The sequence below is a fragment of the Acomys minous genome (genome assembly GCF_964271855.1).
Source record: "Acomys minous genome assembly, chromosome: 1".
NCBI lineage: Eukaryota > Metazoa > Chordata > Mammalia > Rodentia > Muridae > Acomys > Acomys minous.
This window is the reverse complement of record NC_140483.1, coordinates 128,425,974-128,453,066: the sequence shown is the minus strand read 5'-3', so window position 1 is coordinate 128,453,066 and position 27,093 is coordinate 128,425,974. Positions and strand designations below refer to the sequence as shown.

The 27,093-nt window shown below is 42.3% G+C and overlaps 1 protein-coding gene across 2 annotated transcripts; it reads right to left on the bottom strand.

Moving 5' to 3' along the window:
• Window positions 1–66: 66 nt before the first annotated feature.
• GGH (gamma-glutamyl hydrolase) lies at window positions 67–22,962 on the bottom strand. 2 transcript variants are annotated; one of them, XM_084793857.1, is made up of 9 exons: window positions 22,446–22,956; window positions 19,358–19,472; window positions 13,878–13,928; window positions 11,231–11,315; window positions 9,715–9,853; window positions 6,213–6,319; window positions 6,028–6,118; window positions 1,633–1,770; window positions 67–436 (listed from the first exon to the last, which is right to left on the bottom strand). In XM_084793857.1, exons 1-9 carry the CDS (start codon window positions 22,576–22,578, stop codon window positions 315–317), a joined length of 981 nt encoding a protein of 326 aa, XP_084649983.1. In that variant the 5' UTR covers window positions 22,579–22,956; the 3' UTR covers window positions 67–314. The 2 variants fall into 2 exon arrangements, with proteins under 2 accessions (XP_084649983.1, XP_084649984.1); XM_084793858.1 differs by lacking the exon at window positions 13,878–13,928 and having other exon boundaries at window positions 22,446–22,962.
• Window positions 22,963–27,093: the final 4,131 nt, after the last annotated feature.

The following is a 27,093-nucleotide window of genomic DNA, read 5'->3' as shown; positions in this document are numbered from 1 at the left end:
AAAAATAAATTAAGTAAATTTGAGGTAGCATTTCCTCCTGGAATCAATAATAAATGACTGAAAATGTATATTTTCAAAAATTATATTTTAATAATCTTTAGGCATAAAAAGACTTTTTTCATGAAAAACACTATGATTGTTTATATTTTTCACTGTCAAGTTATCAAATCTGATAAAAATAATCATGTACTAAGTGAAGAATCAAAATGAGGCACACAGCAAAGGCATCTGTGTGGCTTTCTCATATTACCATGAGCAGTGTTAGCAAAATCATAGAATTCCTCAAAGTTGCTCTGTTGCCATATTGAAGACTTTCAGTGAAACATGTAACATTGCTGAAATGAAGAAATATTTCCAGTATAAATTGGATGGGTCTGATAAATCAAGGATTCCATCTCCTCAAATACGTTCTCAAAGTGGTGATCATTTTTCCGAGCTGCAAGAGAAAATAATGTTCATTTTTAAAGACTGGTTGATGAGTTTTCTAAGAGACGACTTTATGATCATTCTTCCTGTGAGCAGAATTATTCACTGGGGAGGCATGGGCAAAAGAGAAGTGCCTCAGAGAATCCCCTACAACAGTGCCAGTGAAAGAACAGGTGCTATGGTTATAGCAGCTACTCACTCGCAGTATTATTCATTACAAGGCTAAGTGTGCACAAGACTTGAGGACTTAGAGCCAGGACATGGACCCATCCCTGGAGAAGTGGATCCTAGCAGACAAGCAGATTAAGGTGAACTATCTTCATAGGACACCCACACCGGGATGGTGCATGAGTTAAAAGGTGGAGACACTAAAGTGGATGACAGTGGAGGAAACAGGGCAGGAGGAAACAACCCAGGAGGCCAATGAGAAGGCTATACATGGGCGAGGACTAAGGTTTGAGACTGATGTCCAAGGAAGGCTCTCTGACATTTTGATGAAGAATGTTGGCAGGTAAAGAGCCAACTACCACAAGATGAAAGCTGTAGCAAAGCCTGCCCTGCCCACTGCAGCTACTCACTCCCACCCAGAGGGAAAGTGCTTCTTAGGACCACCACTGCATATGGGATGGCTTTGCTCTGTAAAAAATCTTTTGTTTTTGGCTATTTTTTTTTCAGGAATTCCTCCATTCTGTCCCTTGCACACTGCCTCTACTGCTCCCACCCATATCACTCAACTAAGATACAAACACCTGCCCAAACTATGTAACCACAAGTGCAAAATAGGATGAAAGTCTATGTTCTTGTCATCAAATAGACAAAATGTAGTAACTTTTCTCCAGTATCTCAATGTCTACAGACAGACAACCATAAATTCACAGACTGTGAAAAGATATAACTCAATTTACATCATTGCCTTGAAAAACAAACATATAATGCTCAAAGGTTGTTCTTGTACATCAGTCAAATTGCTGATCAAGAATTTGGTCTATTGGCTCATGGATGACTGTTAAAATAACTACTTTGATCTTTCTTGAATACTAATATACTCAATTTCAAGGATTTAACGTTGTTTAGAATTTTCTAGTTAAATCTATAGACCTTATGGAACAGTTGTAGAATAAAAAGGTGTACAAGAGCCAAGAGAAGGGCATACACTCTCCTCCAAAAGTTATGACAGAGCAATGAGATTATATACCCATATATTACCTTCAGAAACAAAAAACTGTGCTAAGTAAAATGCAGTCTTCACAGCATTTGGTGCATGGGAAATGCCGTTCAATGACTTCCACTCATACGGGGCTTTCTCAGGATGCCACTGCACACCATATATTGGATACTTACGTCCTGTATGGAAAGCACACACCAGTAAGCACAGAGAGTGGCTAACCATGATGTTCCTACATTGTTTTATGCCACACAGGTGTCACATAAAACATGTTGCAACTCACCAAAATCAGAAAATGTAAAAGTTGTACATATTCTCTCACACAAAGACCTGTTTATAGTCAGGGTTATAGTGTATCTCATTGACGTGCACTCTCTCACAATTAGAATGTGAGTTGATTTTTTCTAGGAAGCCAAAGTTAAAACAAACAAACAAAAAGTTTGGCCTTGGAATATGTTCCAGCACAAGAGCCAAATGAGTAGTTTCTTTGGGCTGTGAATCTACCCTAAGGCCACACCCATGCTATGTATACATTCCATCACAAAATGCACACTTAGCTGTTGACACAAATTTCTATAACTGTATCTTGTGTCTCTTAATACGTGTTCTCACCACACTATGACTTATAAAAATGAAAACAAATCATGTGAGCATTTTTATATTCACCAATGTGCCTCAGCCTATGCAATGATTCGTGATTTTGGAGCAAAATCTGTTAAAATAAACTTTAGTAGTTTAAAAACATTTGTATTCTTGGCGATTATAATTAAATCATTTTTAGAATTCAGATATTATACATACTCTCAGATAGATAAAATTATTTAATCCCTAAGGTTGGATTGAAAAATAATTCAGTATGGGGAGAAAGTTATATAAAAGAATTTCCATTGCATGATGACTGGTTAGGATTTTTTCATATATTATTCTTATTTTTCCCATATGCTTTAAAAGTTTCACAACTTTTTTAAGAAGTGAAAATATAATCTCTGAAAATTATTAAGCCTTCTCTTGTATTCACAAGTGAATTTCCTCATTTTAATAGAAAGCACCCCCTCCCTTCCATGTTTTGGAATGGAGACCATGATGGCTCCCAGAAAGTGCTTGGCGAGCAGGCCACCCAGGAGGAGTGCTGTTCTCGCCACCTACTCACAAGTCTCCCCCACTTGCACAGCATTGCCAGAGAGCAGACACTTCATCCCAATCTTCCTGCAGGCCACAGAAGCAAAGCCTACCAGAAAGCAGCTCTAGACAGAGCCCTTCTCTCTTGATGATCTTGTTCTAAGTTCATGTTATAATTTCTACAGTTGTAAAGAAATGTCACTGGCTCTTTAATAATGGTGTTCTAAAGAGCAATCCTTACTTGTTTCTGAACATCAGTATTTGTATTTATTTGTGTGTGATTATCAGATAAATCCTCACTTAGGCATTTTTATCCTCAGCCATACTTTTGCCTGTGGGTCATCCCAAGATGGGAAAAAGACAGTGCCAAGAGGGAGGCTGCTGAAGTTCCTTTGGATTGGGTTAGTCTGCAATAGGTAGCAACGTTGAGAGGGGACGGGTGTCATTATGACCTGCTCTAGGGCTCTGCAACTTGACTCCTATGGTGCTAATCAACAAATTTTCCACCAGTGAATCCACAAGGATCTCTGGGCATATAACTAGGTCCTGGTCCACCTGACTGCTGTCTTCAGAGAAGGCTCCTGGCAGGGGCATGGCAACACCTCCATAGGAGGGGTATCCAGGCAGCAGCTGCATGGCCCTTCCAGCAGGCACATCTCGTCATCTAAAGGCATGGTGTAAAGGCAGTCCTGAGACTTAAGTCTGGTAACTACAGGCATATGTTCCTCCAGGTGGAGGCACAGGTCCCTGAGTGAGCAGGGCCTGCAGAAGCTCACTGGGCTGCAGGTCTTTGAGCATATGGCTGACTGGGTCTGGGCTAGCAGCATGCACCAGCATCTTCACCCACATCTCCATCTTGATGCAGGTCTCCTCCAAGTTGGTGGTACGTGAGGCCACTAAGCACCGAAGGCAAGGAGAAGGTGTCCTCATCTGTCGGCACCGTGCCACCCTTACCCTTCTGCTTGGCGGACAACTGCCTAGTCAAGGTGTCCATCAGGCTCTAGCTTTTGGACCTGTTCTTCCCTTTCTCATCCTCACTGTCACTGGCGCAGCTGGCCATGTCTCTGCCATGGTACCTTCCAAGCAAAGAGTCATCTTTCACAAAGTCACCTGCGAAGGACTGGAGCTGAACCACCATGGACTCAGTTTCACCTTTGCTTTTATTTGGGTGGAAAGATTTCCTGAAGGTTTTCAGGCTGGTTTTCTTCATTCTGACCAGTTACCTAATCCAAATGGGTTGATTCTCTCTGGAGCAGCTGTCCCCAAACATCAGGAGGGACCGTGTGCCTTATGGGTGAACCCTGCCAGGCTTCATTTAAACCTCTGGAGCTACAGCAAATCGTATGGAAGCATTTTCTCAATGGAGTTCTTCTTCCCAAATAACTAGTTTGTATCCAGTTGACAAAAATCTGACCAGCATACTACTATTCCCTATACAAAATGAAAACCTCTGCCTTTGTAAGGAGATAGTTTAAACACAAGTTCAGACATTACATACAACCTCGTGCTGTCATTAAGCTTCTGTATAGAGATGCATGAACCTACAAGAGGCACAATGCGACCAAGTTCACCTGTTGAAAAATGTCAAGATGGCACTGGTACCCTTAGGGTCTACTGATAATGTTACTATTCGCCACTAAGTTCTTGAGTGACATCTTATATTCCACCAGCTCGTTCTTTTCTTCTCTAAAGCCCAACAGTTGGCCCATGGCCACTGGCTACTCCTTCCCTCCCTTCTCCTCCCCTTCCTCTCTGAATGGAGCACTCTGCCAAGGCCCAGGCACAGTGGAGCTGCTGCCCTTCTCTTGTTTTAATATAACTTACTAATTCAGTTGAATTCCTCAATCTTTTCACTTATGGATTATGTTTCTTCAGGTCTTGAAAACTCCCTTTACACAAGATTACAGAGACTTTCTCCTTTATTTCTCTAATTTACCTTTCCAGTTAGGCATTTGATCCACCTGAATATGTGTAGCCTTGGCTGTTCTGGACTCACTTTGTAGACCAGGCTGGTCTTGAACTCACAGCAATCCACCTACCTCTGCCTCTCTGAGCACTGGGATCACAGGTGTGTGCCACCACACCCAGCTCAAAGTATCTGCTTTAACATTAAAAAATAATCTCTGCCCCTCTTTCTGTTCCCAAAGCCCAGTCTAGTGTTGGAATGCCTTACCTCTGGCCTCCAGATCCCCCTCTCTGTGACAACACATTTCACAGCCATCGAAGATGGATTCCAAATGCTTCCTTTACATCTCCCTTCTATTCTAGTTCATTTTCTAGCATTAACCTCTCTTTGAGACTTCATTTGAACTTCTTTCGTTTTTAATAAAAGTTAGTTTTTTTAAAATCTCTCTTATGCGTCCCCCCGACCAGGCATGTTTTCTTTGTGTAGGCAAAGCTGTATCCAGGCCAGCCTTGAATTCAAGAGATCCGCCTGGCTCTGCCTACAGATTAAAGGTGTTTGCTACTATACCTCGGCATGTATTTTCAAATGTTCCTTATTTCTTTAAAACAAGGTATTCTACTGAACATTATAATCCATAATAGCTGAGGTCTGTGCATGGCTGACTATCTGCTGTTTCTCCAAGTTCACACTCATTATACTCTGTTTTCTTGTGTGTTAGTTATCTGGGACATAAATCATTCATACTCCATCAAATCTCATCTGTAGAAAAATCCTGAAACATGGAATGAATGAATCTTGACCATTCCAAGACAAGTATTTTGATTTGCTTCTGCCATGCACATGTGGACTACCAGAAGACACCGATAACTAAACATTGCAACCTGCTGCCCTCTGTCTACATTCCTAGCTAGTATAATGTAGGTGACACTCAACCATTCAGTCCCTGTGAATGCTGAAGGCTCATTTGCCTCATCTTTTGTGCCTGGCAAGCATATAGTATTCTTTCCATATACAGGCTTTGTCTCTGTACATGCTCCTTTCTAATACTCTCAGAATTACAAGCTTTAATGCACTTCTTTTCTTGCCACCCAGTAACATACTTAGAAAGCTGCTTTCCTCCATCAACCTGTTTTTCACATTTGTCAGAAAAACTAGTCAAGGTGTTTAACGTGGGAAAACTCTAGACGCTGAGTGGCCTTCTCCACCTAGTTCGTCATCATAACCTGTCCTCCCTAGGACTAAAAACTACCCAGGTAAGCCTAATCTGATTTGGAACGTGTCACCTGTTTTCGAAAACAATCCTACTTCTGTTTTTGAGCTCCAAAGTCACATGACTTCACTCAGAAGAAAAGAGGCCTATAAAATTAAAATGAAAAGAAATTAATTTTAGATACTCTAAAGCTGTACATACCTTCCATGGTTGAGATGAACTCAATATTGCCATCTGTGTTTGTTGTTAATATTTTGAAAAACTTCCTTAAGTGTTCATTTTCTGTAAAGTTCTAAAATAAGAAAATAAAACAGGGCTCAGCTCTGCAGTTATCCTAAATGTCTTCATCTTGTTAAGGAGATACTGTTTGTGTAACCATGTGATACCTTCACAGAGAGGCTCCACTTGTGAAAATTTGCAGTCAGAGGTTCTAATGCTAATGACATCAATAAGTCAGCAGGAAAATTCTGGAACATTCTGCTCTGTAATACACCTAAAATAATTTAAGAACAGATAAATGACTTAGATATATGAAAAAAAAAGCCACTAAGTCACTTACCTTCAGCCAAACAAGAGCCATTATTAAGATATGACCAAGATGAGTAAATGGTGAGCAAAGCGCACAAAAGTGCCAATAGTCAGGCCAAGGTGTGTCTAACAGAGGTGCAAATATGCTCCAGATGTAATTCCTTTTTTAAGATTTTCAGTATGAATAACTACAAATAGACTATTCAGAGAAGAGCAGATAATCTTAACTCTGGCTCCTCAGAAACCTCCGAAAAATAAGAATTCCCAAATATATATGTTTGTGTTCCCAGAAAAGGACCTAATATTTCCAATGTATTTTCAAAGGTATATAGGAGAGGGCATTGAGTGGAGATTACCCAAAATAAAAGGCCATATGGGAGCCTACTACTTTATAAGCTAATTAAAACCTAAAAATTAAGGGTCTGGAAAGATGGCTCAGCAGTTAAGAGTACTTGCTGCTCTTAAAGAGGACGTAAGTTCAATTCCCAACATCCATGTACAGGAGCTCACAAACACTTGTAACTCCAGCTCCAGGGGATCCTACTCCCTTTTTTGGTGGGGGGGGTATACACAGAGATAAAAAGAGACAAATCTTCTTTAAAATATGTACATTAAAAATAGAGAGAGATAGTCTGCATGACTAGGTAATGCTGTCTCTACAAATCCGTGCTGGTGTGGGACACAGCCTTATGAGCCTGATGCACAGCTGGTCAGGGAGGCCAGTGAGACTCCTACAACAATATAAACTCTTGCTATTCCTCCTGCTTGCCCACCAGAACTAGATGACAAAAACCTATGGCAGAGGATGCTGCACAGCTTGGTGTCAAGATCTAAAATCTAAAGAACTCAAGCTGGAGCTGATATGCTGGATAGCTTGCATGTTGCTAGAAAGTGCTATTCAAGTTGCTGAGGGAGAAGAGGCAACAATGGTTTCACCTAGGTGTGAACACTAGATACTATAATGCCGATCTGGGCAGTGTGATGGGCACTGTGGTCCAACAGTAGCATGAGTGTTATGGGAGTAAAGCAACTCCTCTCAGATTAGATTTTAGGCTCTCTTCACATGAGAATATATGCCTGGGACTATGAAACCAATAAAAAGTCCATGCACCTAGAATAATTTAAGCACAGAGAAATGAATTCAACACCTGAAAAAATAAAGCCCACAAAGACACTTTGCTGCAGCCAAAGAGCAGGTATTATTAAGACATAATCAGGGTAAGTAAATGGCAAGCAAAGCGTACTTCTACAGAGATGCCTGTGGCTGGCCAATGCATGTCTAATATGGATGCTGGGAAGGTCAAAGGCCATAAAATGGAAAGATCATCATGGGCCCTAAAGTGGGACAAACCACTGTTGTTTAGCTAAATGGACATGATGCCAAACCTCATTCTACATATTTGTGTTTACACCCATAGACAAATGTCAGTCCCTCCTAGTTAGAAGTTCCTCTTGCAATGAACAGCAGTGAATGTAGACCCACGGCTCATCAGAGTCATAAGAATAAGTGATGCTTGAGTGCTCAGCCCTAAACAGGGCATATATACCACTCTAACTAAAGCTCAAGGAACATGGTGGAAGGAAAAGGGAAAGATGTAAAAACCCAACAACAGAAGGGATATGAAATGTCTTTCAATATCCATGGTCACACACAGAGACCTAGTGAAGACCAGTGAGTCACAAAACAAAAGTCAAAAAGACATAAATGAGGGAAAGGCACATGTAAGGAGGAGGGTAGTTAATGCATAAGAAGGTGAAGAGAGAGATAAAAGAGTTTGTAAGAGTAAACACACTGTATCCATGTGTGAAACCAACAAAATAAATGTAATCAATTGAAGGTTAAATGTACCAACTAAGTAAGCTTTAAAAAGATCTACGCAGCAAACAGAGGAAGGAAGCAGTGTTGCTCCACGGATTACCTCAGAATGGGGCTGACTACCAGAAAAACTAATCACATGATAAGAGAGTTTTGAAATAGCCCAGTGTCTGGGCATGGAAGAGGCACAGGCGACCACAGTCAGGCACACAGAGTGGAGTATTGACGCTGGAGTGAAGACACAGTCCTCATGTGTTCCAGCCTCTGATGCTAAGCCAGGCCTCTCATTCTTGCTAATGGCTTCAGTGAGAACTCGAGTACCACAAATAATTGCTTTGTTGTACAAACTGGGCTTTTGTTATATTGTAACCCCAAAAGCCTAACCTAAAGTGTATCCTTCCGGTAAAGTTCTTGCAGTGACTGAGGTCATGAAAACAAGCCTTTTGAAGGTCTGGCACCACCTGTGAATTCTATCTGTGACGACCATTTTTCCCTCCCAGAATCTTTAATGAGAACACCGATAGTTGGTAGCACTTGGTTGCTACCAGAAGTTATACAGAATTGGTTTTAGATTTCTAACTAAAGGCTTCTTAAACCACTGAAAGGTCTTGAGTGATGAGAGCACATTATGGTAATGAGCTGATTCCTTGTTACCCTCAGAATTCCTCAGGATGGGCTGATCACCAGAAAGACTCATCACCTGATCAGAAGGTGTAGAAGCAGTGCAACCTCTGGGAATGGGAGGGGCAAAGGAGACAGCAGTCATCCCTATAAGCAACAATTCAATCATGCTTTGCAAGGAAATGCCAACAAAAATTCTGAAACTCTAGAAACCCAAACTCACGGGAGTTCCAAAATGGGAAACAAATACAAGTACTTTCCTGAGCTCTGTGAACTCAGAACATGACAGCCATGTCTTAGGGATCCCCAAAGCTCTAGAAGCTAACATGAGAGTGGATGAGGCTTGGTAACTTGCATGTCTTTAAGTAGCACATGAATACAATGGTCTTGTTCGGCACCAAGCCCTTTTAATTTGTGAGGTCTTGTTATTTCCAAGTGTTTAGTGCCAGACTAAAACCGCAACCTCATACACTCAAGACAGAAGCAATATATGTAGACAAAGAGGGAATGCAGGCATGATAGCAATGATGTCTATTTATAAGATCAGTATTTAAAAATACTACACATACAAACTAGAAATCATCATCTTGATTAATTATCAGAAAGAATTCTCCGAGGTAGAAATGTTTACTGTGAAAATATATGAGGCTAAGAGACACTGAATGCTTCTCAAAGACCAATGTGGAAAAGCTAGAACTCAAAACCAGAGCTGGTTTCAGAATTCTTAATCACATGATCCTGAGACCACTAAAAGTAATGCTTTATCAAATATAAATATTGTCATCCTCACAAATGAACACCAGAGGGCTTTGTTATTCATAGTTTTAGTCTTCAAATAACTCAAAGACTATTTCTGGCTTGATATTTAGTGTTCACTAATGCTGTTGAGAAATATGTTTAGAAGAATTGGGGCTTATTCTTACCTGCAGTGAAGTTCAAGGGCAATGGCACTGAGACAGTGTCTGTGAGCGTTAGTAAGTTCTTTCCACTAACCAAAAACGAAAGCTGCTCAAATCCAAGACATGTTCCCCACACAGGAAAATAGTCTCCATTATCATAACTCTGCAGGATGATGAAAAAGAAAATTAAGTTGATTCAAACTTCAACACACACACACACACACACACACACACACACACACACACACACACACACAGCTTATTATTACAGCTACACAGATGTCTATAGAATTCTCCAGGATTCCTAAGTAGGCTACAACTTAAGCTGTATTCAGAAAACGTGGAAAGTGGAATTGTGGTCACATTATGTCTTGACCTAAAGACTGATTAGATTTTTTTAGTCTGGCTATTAAACGTTATTAAGCAGGAATCTCAAGAAAGTAGTTATTGAGGAAAATGTTTAAAGGAGGCTGGCAAGATCTGAGTGCCAGCAACAATAAACAAAAAATTGCTGACAGTATTTCAGGGGAGAAACAGGGATCTAAGAAGCCATGGTGGAATTGCAGAATTTCTGCAAGGTCCAAGCTGAAGTATCGTGTAGTAGCTAGACACTGTGCGTGGTAAACAGACAAGGCCTAGAGTATGTGTTTGGAAGTTTCCTGAAGAAGCTACTGACTGACTGACTGATTAGAACCGTGTGCCCGTGAAGGGACATCATGCTACAGATATGAGCTATCTTCCGTCTGTTTTAATAGCCATTTATTACCAACCTCTGTGTCTGACCTGATATCTTTATTAGTACTAGATACAACCTTTTAAATGCATTGCTGAGCTTAGCAAACATCTGGCTTCCCCCAACCCTAAATCTAAAAAATTTGAACAGCTAGCACCTGAAACTCACACAAAAGACCTGCCCACTCTACCATAGTGTGTCACCTGATGGCCTCATCAACTTGGTAAAGCAGTTTTAAACTTCCTTTTGTTCTGTAACTCATATCTTTCACTTGTATTTGGATGAGAATAAAATCTTTCTAGCAAGAACTGTGCCTGGTGTCAACAAGTAGCTGGAAGAAGAATGCGGTTGGATGGAACAACTAAGAACAAGAGAGTCAGCAGCACAGGGATGCTACCCAGCTCATGACGGGCCAGAGGGAGGCAGCAGCTCTGCTAAGCTATGATGAGGGTGTGCTCCACACCTAAATCCCCAAGTTACATCCGACAAAAGACAACCAGTGGGAACAGACACTTGACTCCTGGAGCGCAGATGTCTGACTGTTAAGGTGAATAAAACTGGGGTTACAGTGAAGGAAGCAATAGTAGACTTTAAAAGAGAGAACTGAAGGCTGGTCGTGGTGGCGCATACCTTTAATCAGGAGGTAGAGGCAGGTGGATCTGAGTTAGAAGCCATCCTTGTCTACAAAGCAAGTCCGGGCCCTGTTACATAGAGGAACCCTGTCTCAAAAATCAGGGGAGGGTGGAGAATGGTCCTTGTGGAAACAGAAAAACCCATTTGGAGTAATAAGCAATAGCAGATATTTACCTCTATGGCTTTGTGGTAAAATATTTTGGCCACGTGGGAATAATCTGAATGTACTATGCTAACACCTCCTCCAGGAAAAAGGATTCTGAAATAAAATCAATTAAGATGTAACATGTATTTTCTCCTTTAACAAGTAAATTGACACTCTTCGTTTAAAGAATAATTTCATTATATAAGTATGATGTGTACATTTATAATATTCAAAATCCTAGACATATATAATATTCATGTTATATGTGAATACATAAAATATTCATACATATGAATATGTAATGTATAATATATGTGAATATATAATATTCATAACCCAGACAATCAGAAATTACTGTGGTTAATAATTTTGCACATATTCTCTTAAAACTTATTTAAAAAAAAACAAGCTTTAAAGATTTAAAGAGCTATCTGCTAAAACAGCTACCACAAAGTCACAGCAGAAAGCGATAGGTTCCTGAAGGAGACCAATTAGCAGGTCTCTGCCCACTGACTCAGTACTTCAAAGCCCACCTATGACCAAATCTGGTCTATGGAATCCTACAGTTCCGTTACACGGTAAAAGTGGCCTCATACTCTCAGATGACAGTCTCTAGTAGGTGCCACAGTCCCAGATGACCATTCACTTGGTGGGGGTTCTGCCATAAAACAGTGTGGGGTCCTCTTCACTGTACCGCAGCGAAGCTACTTTTTGAACTTATATTATTGTACTTTTTTTTTTCCTGTTTCCATTCAGAAACAATAAATTCCAACTCTGATTTTCACCAATTCAGAGCCCCACTCTCAGCGCCTGTGCTGTGGAGAGAGTGTGCCGGTCTCTGAGAGGAGGTCAGTGTCAGGGAAGATACGGGAAGATTCAAAAAGGACTCTCCGGTCAATTTAAGAGTCATTGCTGGTGTGTCTCCATGGTGACACACTGGGCATCTAGACAAGCTGCACTGAACTATTCACACCTGTCTACGTGACATTCAGACTCTCTGACATCAGTGCTACTGGGAGAGGGATCAGAGGGGTGAAGTAATTCAAAACATGCATGTGAAGGCTTCTTTCATTATACTTTGGCCTGGACTTACTTATCCTCATCTTTACCAAATACTTTGAATCTCTAGATATGGTAAAAGTTTTACTAAACTCACCCAATCTTACAAGCAATAGTTATTGATCCAAACTAACCAATACCAATTTATCTTTGAACATCACTGACTTCTATCCCGCTTCCACTCAGAAGCAGCTACTACTAACATCCACTGTGCTAAGAACAGAAACACACCAGCACACAGCAGGGCACCACTGGTGCCACTGTGTCCCTGCACACCAGCAAACAGCAGGTTTTCCTTTTGTTTTTGTGCGTTGTCTTCTCATATAGCACTGTTATCACAAGAGCAGTGTTTCAAACCATCTACAAACGTCGTCGGTTGGAAACTCCTGCAGAAGGTTCTGTTGAGCACATGTGAAGATCCCACTGGGCTCACTCCCACCTGCACCTCCAGAGCAGCCGCAACACTCTGGGGCTTCTGGCAATGCTCGTGTTTGGGGCCAAGGCTGCATATGTGCATGGTAAGATTTCAAGCCCCCAGTCAAAGAGTATGTCTGTTTCTAAGTTCAATAAGTTACTGAAGAATCTCCCCCCACAGACTGACTTCGCACTAGCACCCTCCACGGGAACCCTTGTTTGCCCTCCTCTTCACAGTGTATTAGCAAGTGTTCTCACTTCCGCCAGCTTGGTTCTTGATTTCTATAATTAACTGTGCTTTCTTTTTTTTTTTTTACAAAATAATTTTTTTATTAATTTATTCTTGTTACATCTCAATGGTTATCCCATCCCTTGTATCCTCCCATTCTTCCCTCCCTCCCATTTTCCCCTTATTCCCCTCCCCTATGACTGTTCCTGAGGGGAATTACCTCCCCCTGTAGATGCTCATAGGGTATCAAGTCTCTTCTTGGTAACCTGCTGTCCTTCCTCTGAGTGCCACCAGGTCTCCCCCTCCAGGGGACATGGTCAAAGATGAGGCACCAGAGTAGAAGGATCCAGAGGGTCCTAACTGTGCTTTCTTAAGCGACGAGCAATAATGGGTTTTTGTCATGTGAATTCAAATCCTGATCCACGATTTAACTTCTCACATACTTTATGGTGAAACAGAGCAGAAATTTTTTCTAAGTTCTATTCAAATTACCCCCTGAAAGAAAAACAATCTGTAGCTTCAGACATAGGACTTGGAAACTTCAAAATATTTAAGCATTTAAACTAAGATTAAGTTAAGAGATAATGGGCCTATGACATAGCAGTTACATATTTCCTAGCTTGGTTCCTATTCAGTTCTAGGACTGAGCGTCGAGCCAGGCTCGACCACTCTCGGTTCTGCTTCTTTCCTTCTCAGGCTGGTGCACATTCTGCTCTCTTCCCCTCCGCATCCTACGGAACTGGAGCTACAGTGTGGGCTTGAGCTCCGAGGCCTCGCCCAGCCTCCCACTCTCTACTGGAGGTTTACATCTCCTTTCAAAAGATTTCAACAAAAGCACTTGGGAAATTATTATCAGACAACCTTTAAGAGAGATCTACAGAAACATACAGTATTTACATGTATATTTTGCAAAATTTTGATAGGTACACACAGATATGCTGTAGTAAGACTGATAAAATGTCAAGCCAACTTACCCATTAATAGATCTGAAAAGTTCTGCATACTCAATATGTGTAAGATCAAGCCTGAAAACAATTAAAAAAATTTTTTTACCAAAAAAATCAGTTCTGAAGCATAAGGAAAAAGCTAATATTCAAAAGAAGTCACCAGATTATTTTTTAAACATTAAATGGAAAATAAGTTGTTTGAGGTGCTGCATATTGAATCCAAGGCTTTGCACATGCAGGGCAAGTGCTACAGCGCTTTTGCCTAAAATCAGAGAATACCACACCTCTACCTTAGAGGTATCCTTGTCAAACTATGAAAATCACAAAATCATATCATGTTTAGCTGATCATAAAGGTAAGTCTATTTTTTCTGGGATTTAACGAAATTCAGTATTTTAAAGTAGATGCTTATATAGCAAACCCTGGCAACTAGTAATATGCTAGCCGAGAAACCTAAAAAAATTAGCCATTTTATAGAAAGAGACGTCTTTCTAAAAGCTTTGTAGGACTGAGGAGATGATGGTTCAACAGTTCAAAGTTCCAGCTTCTCCTCCAAAGTTGTCCACACGGGCTCTGTGCAACTCCAGCTCCAGGGCTCTTCCGCCCTCTTGTGGCCTCTGTGGGTACTGGCACACACACAGGCACACCCATCGCTCTAAACCACTTTACTACCAGCTGACCTACTGGGAATTTGGTAAAATAGAAACAATAGGAATGGATACCACACCTCAACATCTCATCCTTCCAAGCAGCTGCAAAGGTCTGACTCCCGTACTTGAAATCCAGAAGAATACAGATGTAATGACAGACTCCTTATGGACCACTCAGACTGGCTCAGTTATCTCAAGCATCCTTGATCAAGCACCCTTACAAGCATTTCCTAGCAATCCCCACGGTACCCAGCAATTACCCAGAAAACCCAAAGAAACTAACCCATGACGACTGGCAGGAACCTTTAATTCATAGTGATGTCTGTAAAAAGTGTGTATGAAATCCTTCAACCACTCTCCTGCTGAGCAGCCCTCTATTTCCACAAGACAACAGCAAGGCACGTACACCCTCTCCATACATACAACCATAAAAGTTCACAGTCTTTAGTAGAATATACACATATCTGGCCCAGGTGGACCCCAGTCAGTTTAGATCATGGCTCCTGTTGCTGCTAAGCAAGCTCCAATCCCTAGCCCTTGCCTATGATCTGCCTGTGAACCTCTCCAGCTCTCCTCTAAGTCCCAGGAAGCTTGGAAATCCACATGGGCTGTACAGAAATTCTAGGTAAACTTTTGGGCTCAGAGCCAAAAGCAGTCAGCGAGATGTCTACAGAAGGACTAGCCTGATAGGTGACTGTGCTCAGAGTATTAAGGTGGAATGGGAGTACACATGTTCTTGGCACCCTGCCAATCTAATCTCTTCAGGTTGTGCCAGCCATCTCAAAATCTTCCTCACAGACCAGGAGAGGCTGCACACCACTACCCGCGCACCAGCTAAACAAATAGGCTCTACAGCATTTGTGACTGTAGGTTTTAACCCCATCTCTCACTACTAGTAGGCCACATAATTGCTGACTGTGACCTGAAGATTCCTGTCTCAAGAAAATACCGGAAAAACAACCCATGATAATGAACACAGAGGGCATCTGCTTATTGTCAGATGTTTCTTAACACAAAAACTCGTCTCAGGCTGCCCACTGGAACCACATGGATAAACACCCTGTTGCTGAAGACACCATACACTTAATTGCAGGACACAGAGAAATCAAGATAGAACTTAGCTGAATGCTTATCCCCTGCTGGTTAGATTTCATACTGGCAAAAAGTAGATACAGGTAGCTAGAGAGGAAACATCATACCCAGCTGAGAATCTTACATACTACAATACCAGCCTGCCAGGCAGTATGTGTCAACTGGTGCAATCATGGTGTGGCTGTTTTGGAGATAGCCAAATGCTTTCTAATTAGATATGATACATTTTGTTTGTTTGTTTATTTTTGTTTTTCAAAACAGGGTTTCTCTGTGTAGGCTTGGCTGTCCTGGACTCACTTTGTAGACCAGGCTGGCCTCGAACTCACAAAGACCCACCTGCCTCTGCTTCCCAGCATGATAGGATTACAGGCTTGCACTATTATGCCTGACTGACATTCTTTTCTAAAATAAGTTCATCCTTGGTACTACAGATGTGACCAAAGACCCATGGCTGGGGAGATCATAGGCCCTAGGGGTAAACCTACTTCTTTTGTTTGACTAAATGGGCATGTAGCCAAACTGTCCCCTAAATATTTATGTTTGTACCTATAGACCAGTGCTTCTCTCAGTCTTGGCCAAAGAAGCTTGATTTTTATAGCAAATGGTAATTAATGAAGAGACTCATGACCAACCAAGGTAATGAGAATAAGCGAGTGTTGAACACCCAGCTCTAAACAAGATATTGGTATCACTTCCCCACACCTCCTGAACTCAGGGAATATTGCAGAAGAAGACTTCTAAACTGGTGCCTTCTGGGAAGGACATGGCCTCGGTACCCATGAGTCCACAGCAGCTGCAGCTGTGTGCTCAGATCCTGCACAAGATTGGGCTAATGAACACTCAGCTAAGTATGGAAAAGGGGCTCATAGGGCCTCATCCTTTCCCCGGGAACTACTGGCAGTTATGGTTGCCTAGGGAAGGGAAGTCACTGTTGTCAGTGCTGTAGCTACTATCGAGTTGTCCAGTCTCTAGGGGCAAGCTCCACACAATGTCCACTGGTTAAAACCAGAGGGTTACAAAACAAAACAGACATGAAGATGGGAGGTGGGGTTCTCTGGGATGAAAGGGTAGTTGGCGAGGGTGAAGGGGATAGGAACGGATAAGGCTGCTTCAGACATTACATACATCCATTGCAGGACACAAAGACACCAGTCTTGAGCTAACCCCAGGAAAGCTCTCCGGCTGGCTGGCTTTGCAGCTAGAAATGCTAGAAGATGCTATGCAGGCTGCTGGGGAAGAAAAGACACCAAAGGCATCACCTAGCACTAGACCCTCCATGGTGCAATACAGACCTGCCGTGATAGATTTGCAGTAGAGGCAGGGCTGTCTGTAAGAATAGCCAACCATTCCCCCCGATGAAATGTGAAGGCTGTTCTGCAAGAGGGATTTCATGCCTGGTGCTGTAAACATAGATAAGACCCATGGCTGAACGCAGAGTAGCTGTGGTTATCTGAACAAAGCTTGCACAAAACCAAGCCAGTTTAAAAACAAACAAACAAACAAAAACCTCTGGCAGATAATGGGGGGCCACCCCTAGCTGAGGAGTTACTGGCAGTTGATGGGGGCTGGAGAGGGACAGTCATCTTTCTTCTGGGGTACAGGCACTGGTAGGTTGCCTGTGCCCAGTGGATACGGATATGTGCAGCTAACTGGATGCACTGGCTGAAAAATATGTATTTTTTAATGGACATTAAGTTGAAAGGGAGATGTGTTTGGGGTGGAGTGGGAGTACTAGAGGGACCTGGAGCAGTGAATAAGAGCAAGATACATTGTATATATGTAGGGAATTTTCAGAGAATACATTAAGAATACTACTTTTAAAAAGTGTAGGAATGAATGTGATCATAATTGATTGTATACATGTAGGAGACTGTCAAACTTCAGTCTTCTACAAACTCTTCTGGCTTTGGAATGTTCAAAAATATTTTAAAGGTTTTGTAAATGAACTGAACTTATTCTTAAAATAGACGCTGGCAGCTCGGGCTGCTGTATTCCGCCTTTCAGCACGCTGTGTTTTCTAAAGTCCACCAGCAGGGGATGGCAACCTGAAAGCACCAAGTCCTGAGAAAGAAGGTAACCAGAAAAGACAGGATGAAACCAAAGTCAGGTGTCACCCACAGCACAGTCCTACCCAGGTCTCTCACCTACCTCCTCCTCCTCTCTGAGCCAGAAAGTGGCCCAGCAACCAACCTACTAGGAATGCTGCAAGTCTCATTTTACAGGTAGAATTTATATAGATTACTAAGTTTCTACAGGATCACATGATTCCAATTTCAAGCAGTAAGTCTCAAAATGAACTTTGATACCAAAGTTGGAGTTTAGCCTACTTGCTGTCAATCAGGTTTTCAGCATCATGTCATAAATGCTAATAATATTCCACAAGTCACTTGGTTTCAAAACTCCTCAGGTTTCCAAACGTGCACCTACGTATTCCCACCTATTTCCTCTTCTGCAACCTCGAATTTGATGAGTCGTTGTTTTTACAGATGTTTTAAAGGACATTATTCACAACTGCTCTCTCTTTCATTTCAAGCCAGAACTCTCCAGAAGCCTCTGAACTGGGCTGCCCACTGTGGTGGCTCTACAATGTCTTACCTACATTTGCAGTAACCTAATAAACAGCTTGCATTTAAAAACTTCCATCACCAAAACTTTGAAACACTGTGGTGGAGGCTCCTAAGAGTCTCTTCCTCAGATCTAATACTGTCACATGAGATTAAATTTACTACTAAGAAATTAAACACTAATCTTATGGCTACAGACAGTGAAAGGCACAACAAGACAATCTTTATTAATCTAAACATCAAGATTATGTTTTCACCAGACTCTAAATCATACTTACATTTTAATCATTATAATATTATATAGAGTATAAGAAAGTCTTTGTAATTATTTGCAAAGTAGGTTGTAATAGTTGCGTTTTATCTATAAAATTACATAATAGACTAGATGAGAGTTCTAGGTTATTCCCATTAACCAATTTTAGCTGACAACGTGTTTAAAAGACTTTGTTCAAGTGAAAAGGTATGATGAAATTACTCCCTTCAAATTGATAGTATGAGATTAATCAGATTATTTTACTGAGCTGTAGTATCATTTAAAAATGTTAGCACCTTTATAAAGGTCTCTCTCTCTCTCTCTCTCTCTCTCTCTCTCTCTCTCTCTGTGTGTGTGTGTGTGTGTGTGTGTATGTGTGCATTACATGTGTGTTGGGTCCCACAGAGCTTACAAGTAGTTGTGAGCTGCGCTACATGGGTGTAGGGAAGCAAACCTTGGACCTCTGGAAGAACATCAAGTGTATTTAATCAGTGAGCCATGTCTCTAATCCCAAACTTAACACCTATAAAACTGCAATACCTATCATTCATGCTAAAGTAATACTAATACAGTCACTAGATGTGCACGTGCGTCTTCAGTCATCTTCAAAACCGCCTCCCTCATTCCCTACGTGTTCCCTTCTGACAGCACTAGGCGGAAAGCCAGCTAAACTGGATTCTCTGTTACAACGTTCTTCTGGCGTCTGAGAGGAGTGTCTCTCTGGGGTGAGGGAAGCAATCATGTCCTTGATGTTAACACACATAATCACACTTTCAGTGACATTACCGACACACAGCTTCACGGAGTCCGTAGACAATAGGGTTTGTGGCTGATGTTGGATGCAATATCCCTACTTTTCATGATGTGCACATAGGAAAGGAGGCATTCATTTTAGAGACAAAGCACCAGTCTTTGCATCCTAGGCGAAACTCACTGGAGCTTCCATACCTTATGGGTACGACTCTTGCACCAGCAGACTCGATGTACTTCACATAGGATGAAGCAATGTAGTACTTTCCCAACCTTTTCATTTCCTTTTTTTGACATTTTTGCATTAATATTCCTAAATGAGGGGAAAAAGAAAAGAAAAGAAAAGAAAGAAAACCTTTAGCTTCAAGAAAATCCATTCCTTTCTGACTGAAAGCTGAATCACAGCACAGTACAAAATGTCCCAAGTTTGGCTTTTCAGTTCCCAGGCCTGCATTTTCTGCAAGTCTACCCACAGACATTGGGAACACAGTAGAGAAGGATGATCTTTTGAGTTTTCCCACACCAAGTAGGTTTGGAATGGCCCCATATTTCTTGATACAACCTTAGACTATTCATATACAACTCACTAAGTGTAGAAGGTGCAAAAACCCCTTTCCCCACAAAGAAACAGTTGAATCCCTGTCTGCAAAGCCAGAGTAGAAATAACTTCCATCTCCACCTTACCTAAAAACATCATAATTTAAGTAGTCAGCATTCACCAAACCTACCCCAGACTATTAAAATTGTCTATCCTTTCTTAAGACACCTTCTGCCTCCAGTTTGTCCACAGAAATAACGTTGGCTACATCACCATTCCCTCATTCATCCAATATTGTTTAATCATACTGCCTGCCAGGCACTGAACTACGTGCTGAGAACACAGCAATAAAGGGGAAAAAATCCCCACCTTGTAGTTTTTAATGCTAGTGGGTGGGAGAGGAAAGAGGGAAGACAAACAACAGAGATTTATTTTTAGGGCCAATTATGATGACGTGTGTGTGTGTGTGTGTGTGTTAAGAAGTCAATGAAATAGGTGTGTTGCATTTATAATGTCCCTAAACAGGGTGGGAAGTCTCCCTGGGAAGGTAGAACAAGACTTCAGAGAGGTGAGCAAGTTCAACTTGGCAAGGTATAATGTGACACTTAAGCGAAGGTATCAGTGAGGTGGGGCAGTGAGCCACACACCTACACCTGGAAGAAGAGCAATTCAGAGCAAAGGGGCAGTACCATGCAAAGGTTAGGAGCCAGCCTGTCACTCTGCAAGAAGTCCATCAGACTGCAAATGTAAGAGAACGCAAGAAGGCAAGAGTTAATGGAACAGAGAACTGCAAACACGCAGAGGCGACCATCTGCACTACATACCTCAGTGGTTGTACATAAGCTCTGTGACTTCATGTTCTGTCCCACTCATCTCTCTCATCTCCTCTTATCAATGCAACCCAAGTCTACTTATACCCAACATACATCAAAGCACGTCAGCATACGCTCAGCATGTAAAGCACCAACAAATAGCAAACTGTCATGTCTGCTCATTGACTATCTGTGCCACCGTGAGTGGGTATGTCACTTTAACTGTCTCAGTGGGATACGGTCCCATCTATAATAATCACATCTGAATTCTCAGCTTCTTACAATAGTTGACATGAATCACTACTGAACATCAAATGTCAAAATCTACCTAGTAAAAAAGAATCTCTCTCTCCTCCCCATTAGATAAGATGGTCTTCACAATGAAAAATGAAATTTGAACAAGAAAAGTACACAGGGGTATCGTAAGAAACAGAGTGATACAACGGCAGGAGAGGTGGTGCCCAGCCCATTCATTCTTTTTCCCCCTCATCCTTAGGCAAAAATCTCAGATTGCATGCCCTGTCCCTCAATACCTGCCCCAAATGATGATGGCATTTGCACTTTATGGTATCTCACAACTTCTGTGGCTTGTCTTTGAATACTTGGTGATCCTAAAGTAATAGTATGTGCTCAGTCAACTATGTTAGCTTAGTTAGACTAAGCTTCAAGAAGGCTTAGTAGTAGGTAAAAGCACTTGCTGCTGAGTCTGAGGACCTGAGTTCGATCCCCAGGACCGACATGGAGAAAGAGAACTGAAGTTGTCTTTTGACCTCCATAGGTGTATGTGACAAACATGCACATGCATGTGCACAGGCATGTGTGCAGGTATGCACAAGTACACACACGTCATAATTCTACATATGTCTACCCATAAATTTCTTTTGCCAAATTTTAACTACAGGCTGGTTTCTCCTTGGTAGCATTTCAAATGTTTGGCATGGATACAAACCAATTTTACCCTGTTTGAGGCACACATATGTCAGAAAGATCACATGTTTTATTTGAAACAGAATTGACATTCATATTCTCAGAGCCACTGTTGTCACTTGATGCTAAAAACTGCAAAGACTAAGACGCACTTTAATTTCTTACCTACTTCATTTTTATATTTAATGTATTGTATCATCAAGTACGTCTTTGACCAAAGAATTTTAAGTTTAAACCATGTGCAGAATTTCTGGGGCAGGAACGTTGGAGGGGACATGGGACATGAAAAGTACCCCTCACGGGGAAGTATGATTGAATCCTCTCACCAGCTAATACTCAAGAGTAAATTAACATTTTTAAAGGACTTTCTCCCTTCTCTGCAATTTTGTAGGCGTTTCACTGGACATTTCATTTAAAGTAAAAGACACATCCTAATGCCATGTGCATCCCTAGCAGCTACTGGTTTTATCTTACCCAAGGTGCCTTTGCGTCCTCCCCATAACCTTAATTATCATGATGGAATAAGAAAACAGGAATAGCGCCTGAGATCCTGTTGAACTATGAAACTGACAACTAGGACATTAGGAGGTGGGCTATTCTGAGAACCCTACACCATGCCTTCTCCTGTGCTTCCTTCTTAAGCCAAGCGCCTCTCCTCTAACGTTTGCTAAATCCCAGCTCTTTCACATGGGCTCTCCCTGAAATTCTTTTTCCCGCTTGGAAGCTTCAAATGCTGGGTCTGCCTGAAACTGTGGCTCCTGAAAACTACGGGACCGCCTCAAGCTGCTTCGGGTGCCAGGTAGTAGCGTGGAGCTGAACTTTTATCCCGACACCGGGGACGCAGACGTCTCTAGACGGCAACCAATACAAAGTCCCTCTGATGAGCGGCGTGACACGGGCATCGTAAAGTCCGCACGCCTGCGAAACGGTGAGAGCCTCGCGGGCTACCCCTCCTCGACACCTGCCCCTAGCCTGAGCGCGGCGTCGCCACGGTCCCGGGCCTCCTTACCGATGATGGGTTTCCTGGGGTGGTGCCTGTGGAATGCCGACAGCCGGTGGTGACTCGCGGGGTTGCACAGAGGCAAACCTAGCACGCACAGCAGCAAACCCAGCAGGCACTGCAGACGGCCCAGGCTCGCCATCGCGCCCGGGCCCGCGCCTCCTGACGCCGCTCAAAAAGGCAGAAGCGCGGCGCGCGCGCGAGGGTTCCGGGGGCGGGGGCGCGGCCCCGGGGCCTGGGCGGTGCTTGGGCCTCGAGGGCGCGCACGGCCGCGCCGCTCGGGCCTATGGGAAATGCAGTCCGGGCGCGCGCGTGCGGCGGCCGCGGGGCGGGGGCGGGCGGCTCAGGGAGCGTGGTTGGCGCCGCCCCATCGCCCTGCGCGCGACCCGCGACCCGCGGCCCCGCGAGTGGCACGCGCCCGAAGGCCGCTGCTGAGACTCTGGAGATGCGGCGGGTGGACCCCCGCTGGCCTCCGAGTGCTGTGAGTTCTCCCTGTGAACTATTATGTCGCCTGGCGAGGTCACCCACACTGGGCCAAGGCGGCCAGCCCAGGACCTGATGGCGAGCTCGGATCCCGCCTGGCCCTGTGCGGTAACAAAGCAGCAGAGGCCCTCGAGGTTCTAGAAGTCGCCAGAGAACTCTGCTACATAAAAGCGTAGTTCCCTAGCTGTGATATGCGGACAGCATTCGATGTTAGGACTCGGGGTGACTTCCGAAGACATTTCACTGATCTCTATTTATTTGGGCACACGGATTTACGCAGGGAGTGAAAGGCACAGAGGACACCTTCGCGCGCGAGGGTCCCCTAGCCTTAGAATAAGGGTCAAGCAAAGGGGCTGATTCCTGACACCTAGCCCAAAAGGGCAAGACCAGGCCACACTCAAACAATAGATAATCCTTGAAATGAGTCGCTCTTAGCACCAACACCAGAGAAAACACTAGTTATCTTAGAAAATGATGACAAGGGCTCATAGCCTGCACACAGGCTCAGCCAAACCAGATTAAAACTGAATATCTGTTGAAGATGAAAAGGTGTATCGAATGGTGTCATTTCTATAAAAAGTTTACAATTTAGAAAATAAATGCAGAGCGTGACTTGGGGTGGGAACAATAGCATTTCTGGCATGTGCCAAGAAAAAGAAATGCAACACGTTGCTTAGTTTAGTAAGAGTACTGTAAAAGGGTGTGGTGAGAGATACTAAGAAAATGTCAAACAGGATTTAAGCCTACCTGAGTTGATACAGATCTATTGCAAGAATGCATCTGTGCTTCTGGAGCAATTGACTTACCATTACACACAACAATAAACTCCAGATGGAGAAAAGATGTACATGAGAAAGGTGAAGAAAGACAAAATACTGGGCTTTGGTATATGTATATATGTATTCGTAACTTTGATGGTCAGATGTGTTCATAAGATAACTGGATTTATGAACATAAAACGTTAAAAAATAAAATATTAATGAAAAATGAATGGATCTTGGCCATGTTAAAGTTTGATATTTCTGTTAGATTGTCAATCATTTAAATTGTTTCAGGAAGCTATTAGGCAATTATCTGACGGAGGTGGATAGCCGCATATTCTGTAATCTGCCATTTCTCGGATGTAAGTATAGTACCTGCCTACTACATTGTATCACTGAACTAGGTCATGGGGACTCCACCCGCAGAAATAGATTGATGCTATCTCACAGGCGTTGATCAGGTGTGGTAGAGTGGATAATTCCCTTGAGGGGGAGGGGTTGCTGTACATGGAACAGGACTAGCCCCCTTTGTCCTCTTGTACCACGTGAACTCACCCACTTTCTCACTTCCATGTGTCATGAGGCTCTCACCAGAGACCACCGAATGCTAGTGCCTGTTAGAACAGAGACCTAAGATGCCAGACCCCGCAGCCTAAAGAAACCAGACTTGCACCCTTTAGCTCTCTCCTTGGGACAAAGTCAAGAAGTTAGTCTGTGCTGTGGACCAGCAGCAGTCACTAACCTGTGTTCCTAACCTCTTCCTCGCTCCTCCATGCTCTTTGTCACATATCTTGTCCCAGATTAATGTGATATACAACTTTCTACCACCCATCAAAGTTTAATTCCAGCACCCAAGAAGCAGAAGCAGGCGGATCTCTGTGAGTTCAAGGCTAGCAGAGGCAACACAATGAAATGCTGTATGTGTGTCTCTTAAGTATGAAAGGCACATATTGCCCTTTGTTCAGTGGATTTCTTTGAAAGCTCCTCTGGCTTCTGCTGTCATCATTTCTTAACAGCTAGCATGCTCTCTCTCTCTCTCTCTCTCTCTCTCTCTCTCTCTCTCTCTCTCTCTCTCTCTCTCTCTCTCTCCCTCTCCCTCTCCCTCTCCCTCTCCCTCTCCCTCTCCCTCTCCCTCTCCCTCTCCCTCTCCCTCTCCCTCTCTTTCCCTCTGACTGAAGCACCTGCCTAGGAATTAAAGGAAATCTTATCACTTTGTGGCCCTGTTATGCTGTCATTTGGCCACTTGCCTGGAAGTTATAGAGATCTATCTGCCTCTCCAGGGCCAGGATGAAAAGCATGTACCACCATTTCTGGCTCCATGGTAACTTTAAATTCCATCAAGTTGGATATTAAGATTGAACATCAGAAGACTTGATGAAATTCCAAAGTTCCTGAGAACAATAGAAACTGCTGATCACGCAAAGAGATGGCCTACAGAATGGGATAAAGTTTTGCCCAGCTATATATCTCAAAGGACTAATACCTAGGATAAAACAAAAACTCAAAAAAAAAATATACCACCAAAACCAAACAACCTAATCAACAACTTCAGTAATAAAATAGATAATTCTCAAAAGATGAAATACAGATAGCTAATAAATACAAGAAAAAATTCAGCCCCAATAGCTATCAGAGAAATATGGATTAAAACTACATTGACATGCCATCTCACCCCAGTATGAATGTGAGGCTTTAAGAAATAACAAGTCATAGGGGAGGGGAATAAGGGGAAAATGGGAGGGAGGATACAAGGGATGGGATAACCATCGAGATGTAACAAGAATAAATTAATTAAAAAATAAAATAAAATAAAAAAGAAATAACAAGTGCCAATGAGATATGGGCAAAGGGGGACTCAGACACTGCTGAGTGTAAACTAGTCCATCTACTACACAGATCAGTGTGAAATTAAGGATTAGAAAGATGGCTCAGTAGATAAAGGTGCCTTTCAGCACCTGTGCTGATCTAAGTTCAATTCCCAGTACTTGCATGATGAAAAGAAGACATCAACCCACTCAACTTACCATCCAAATATATACGCATTGTGGCATTGGCATGCTCATTTCTCACACAGAGAATACGTAAAATGTAATAATAATTCATTTAAGACCAGGATGAAAATAAATCTGTCATACAATGCAGCTGCAGCACTTCTGAGTATATACCCAAAAGACGACTGCCATCAACATATCACAGAGATTCTTGCACGCTGATGTTTATTGCAACACTGTTTACAACTGGTATGTTGCATAGCCAACCTACAGAGGTGGCAGGAAAAGAATAGATACAGAAAACATAGTGTATATACGCAATGGAATTTTTAAGCCATAAGGAACAAAGTTGTGTCACTTTCAGGAAAATGCATCAATGGAAAATAATCATATTAAGTGAAGTGAGCCAGTCAGAAAAATAAATATTGTATGATTTCTCTCATGTATGGTTTCTAATCTTTATAAAGATAAAATCATGTGTCCATATGGTATAAAATATGAATGCAATTTTCTAGAGGAACAAAAAGAACTTAAGAGATAGGAGGGGGAACGGAAGGATTGGGAGTAGGGTGGGGAATACATTGAACATGCAATGTCCACTTGTATGAAAATGTCCTTACGTAATGCAGAAATGTGAGCTACCACTGCCCAAGTCATAAAATACTTAAATGGAAATTTAGTAAATACCAGTGGAAATGTAAAAAGGAAACAAACCAGGGAATTAAAATAACATGAAAATGTTAGAAACAAGTGTGAGAGAAAGTGCAGGATATGGGTGACAGCACAAGATGCCCATTGCATGTGCATTATTATAATCTAGAAAGAATAAGACAAAGCTTAGAGCAGGAGGAACGCCATACTCCAGCAACATCTGCACATGACAGAGTACTGGAAGAAACTGACTCAGTGTCTACAAATATAATAACTCTGTAATATTTAGTGTTGGTATCCAAGGCCTCCCATATTAGGACTTGCATGGACTTCCAAGGGACTGAACCATCACTCTCTCTAACGTCCCTCTTGAAAAAAAAGGTGTGGCTGTTTCTCAAAAATGCCCTTCTTGTTCACACCCCCAGGCTTTTGCCCATGTTACCTTTTTAAAAAAATAACATTTGTCGTACATTAAATGAGAATGTTCCACACAGGTTCATATGTTATAATACTTATTCCCCAGTTGCTGGGGAAATATTTAGGAAGAATTAGGAGGTGCTGTCTGCTGGAGGAGGCGTATCACTAGGGCTAGGCTTTTGGTTTTCAAAAGACTCGACCATTCCCTGTATGTTCTCTGCCCCCTCTTTACTGTTCAAGATGTGTACTCTCAGCTGTTCTTGCTGCCTTGCCTTTGCTATGCCATCATGGACTCTAGCCCTCTGAAACTATAAGTCCATGTGTATGCTTCATTTTGTAAGTTGTCTTAACTTA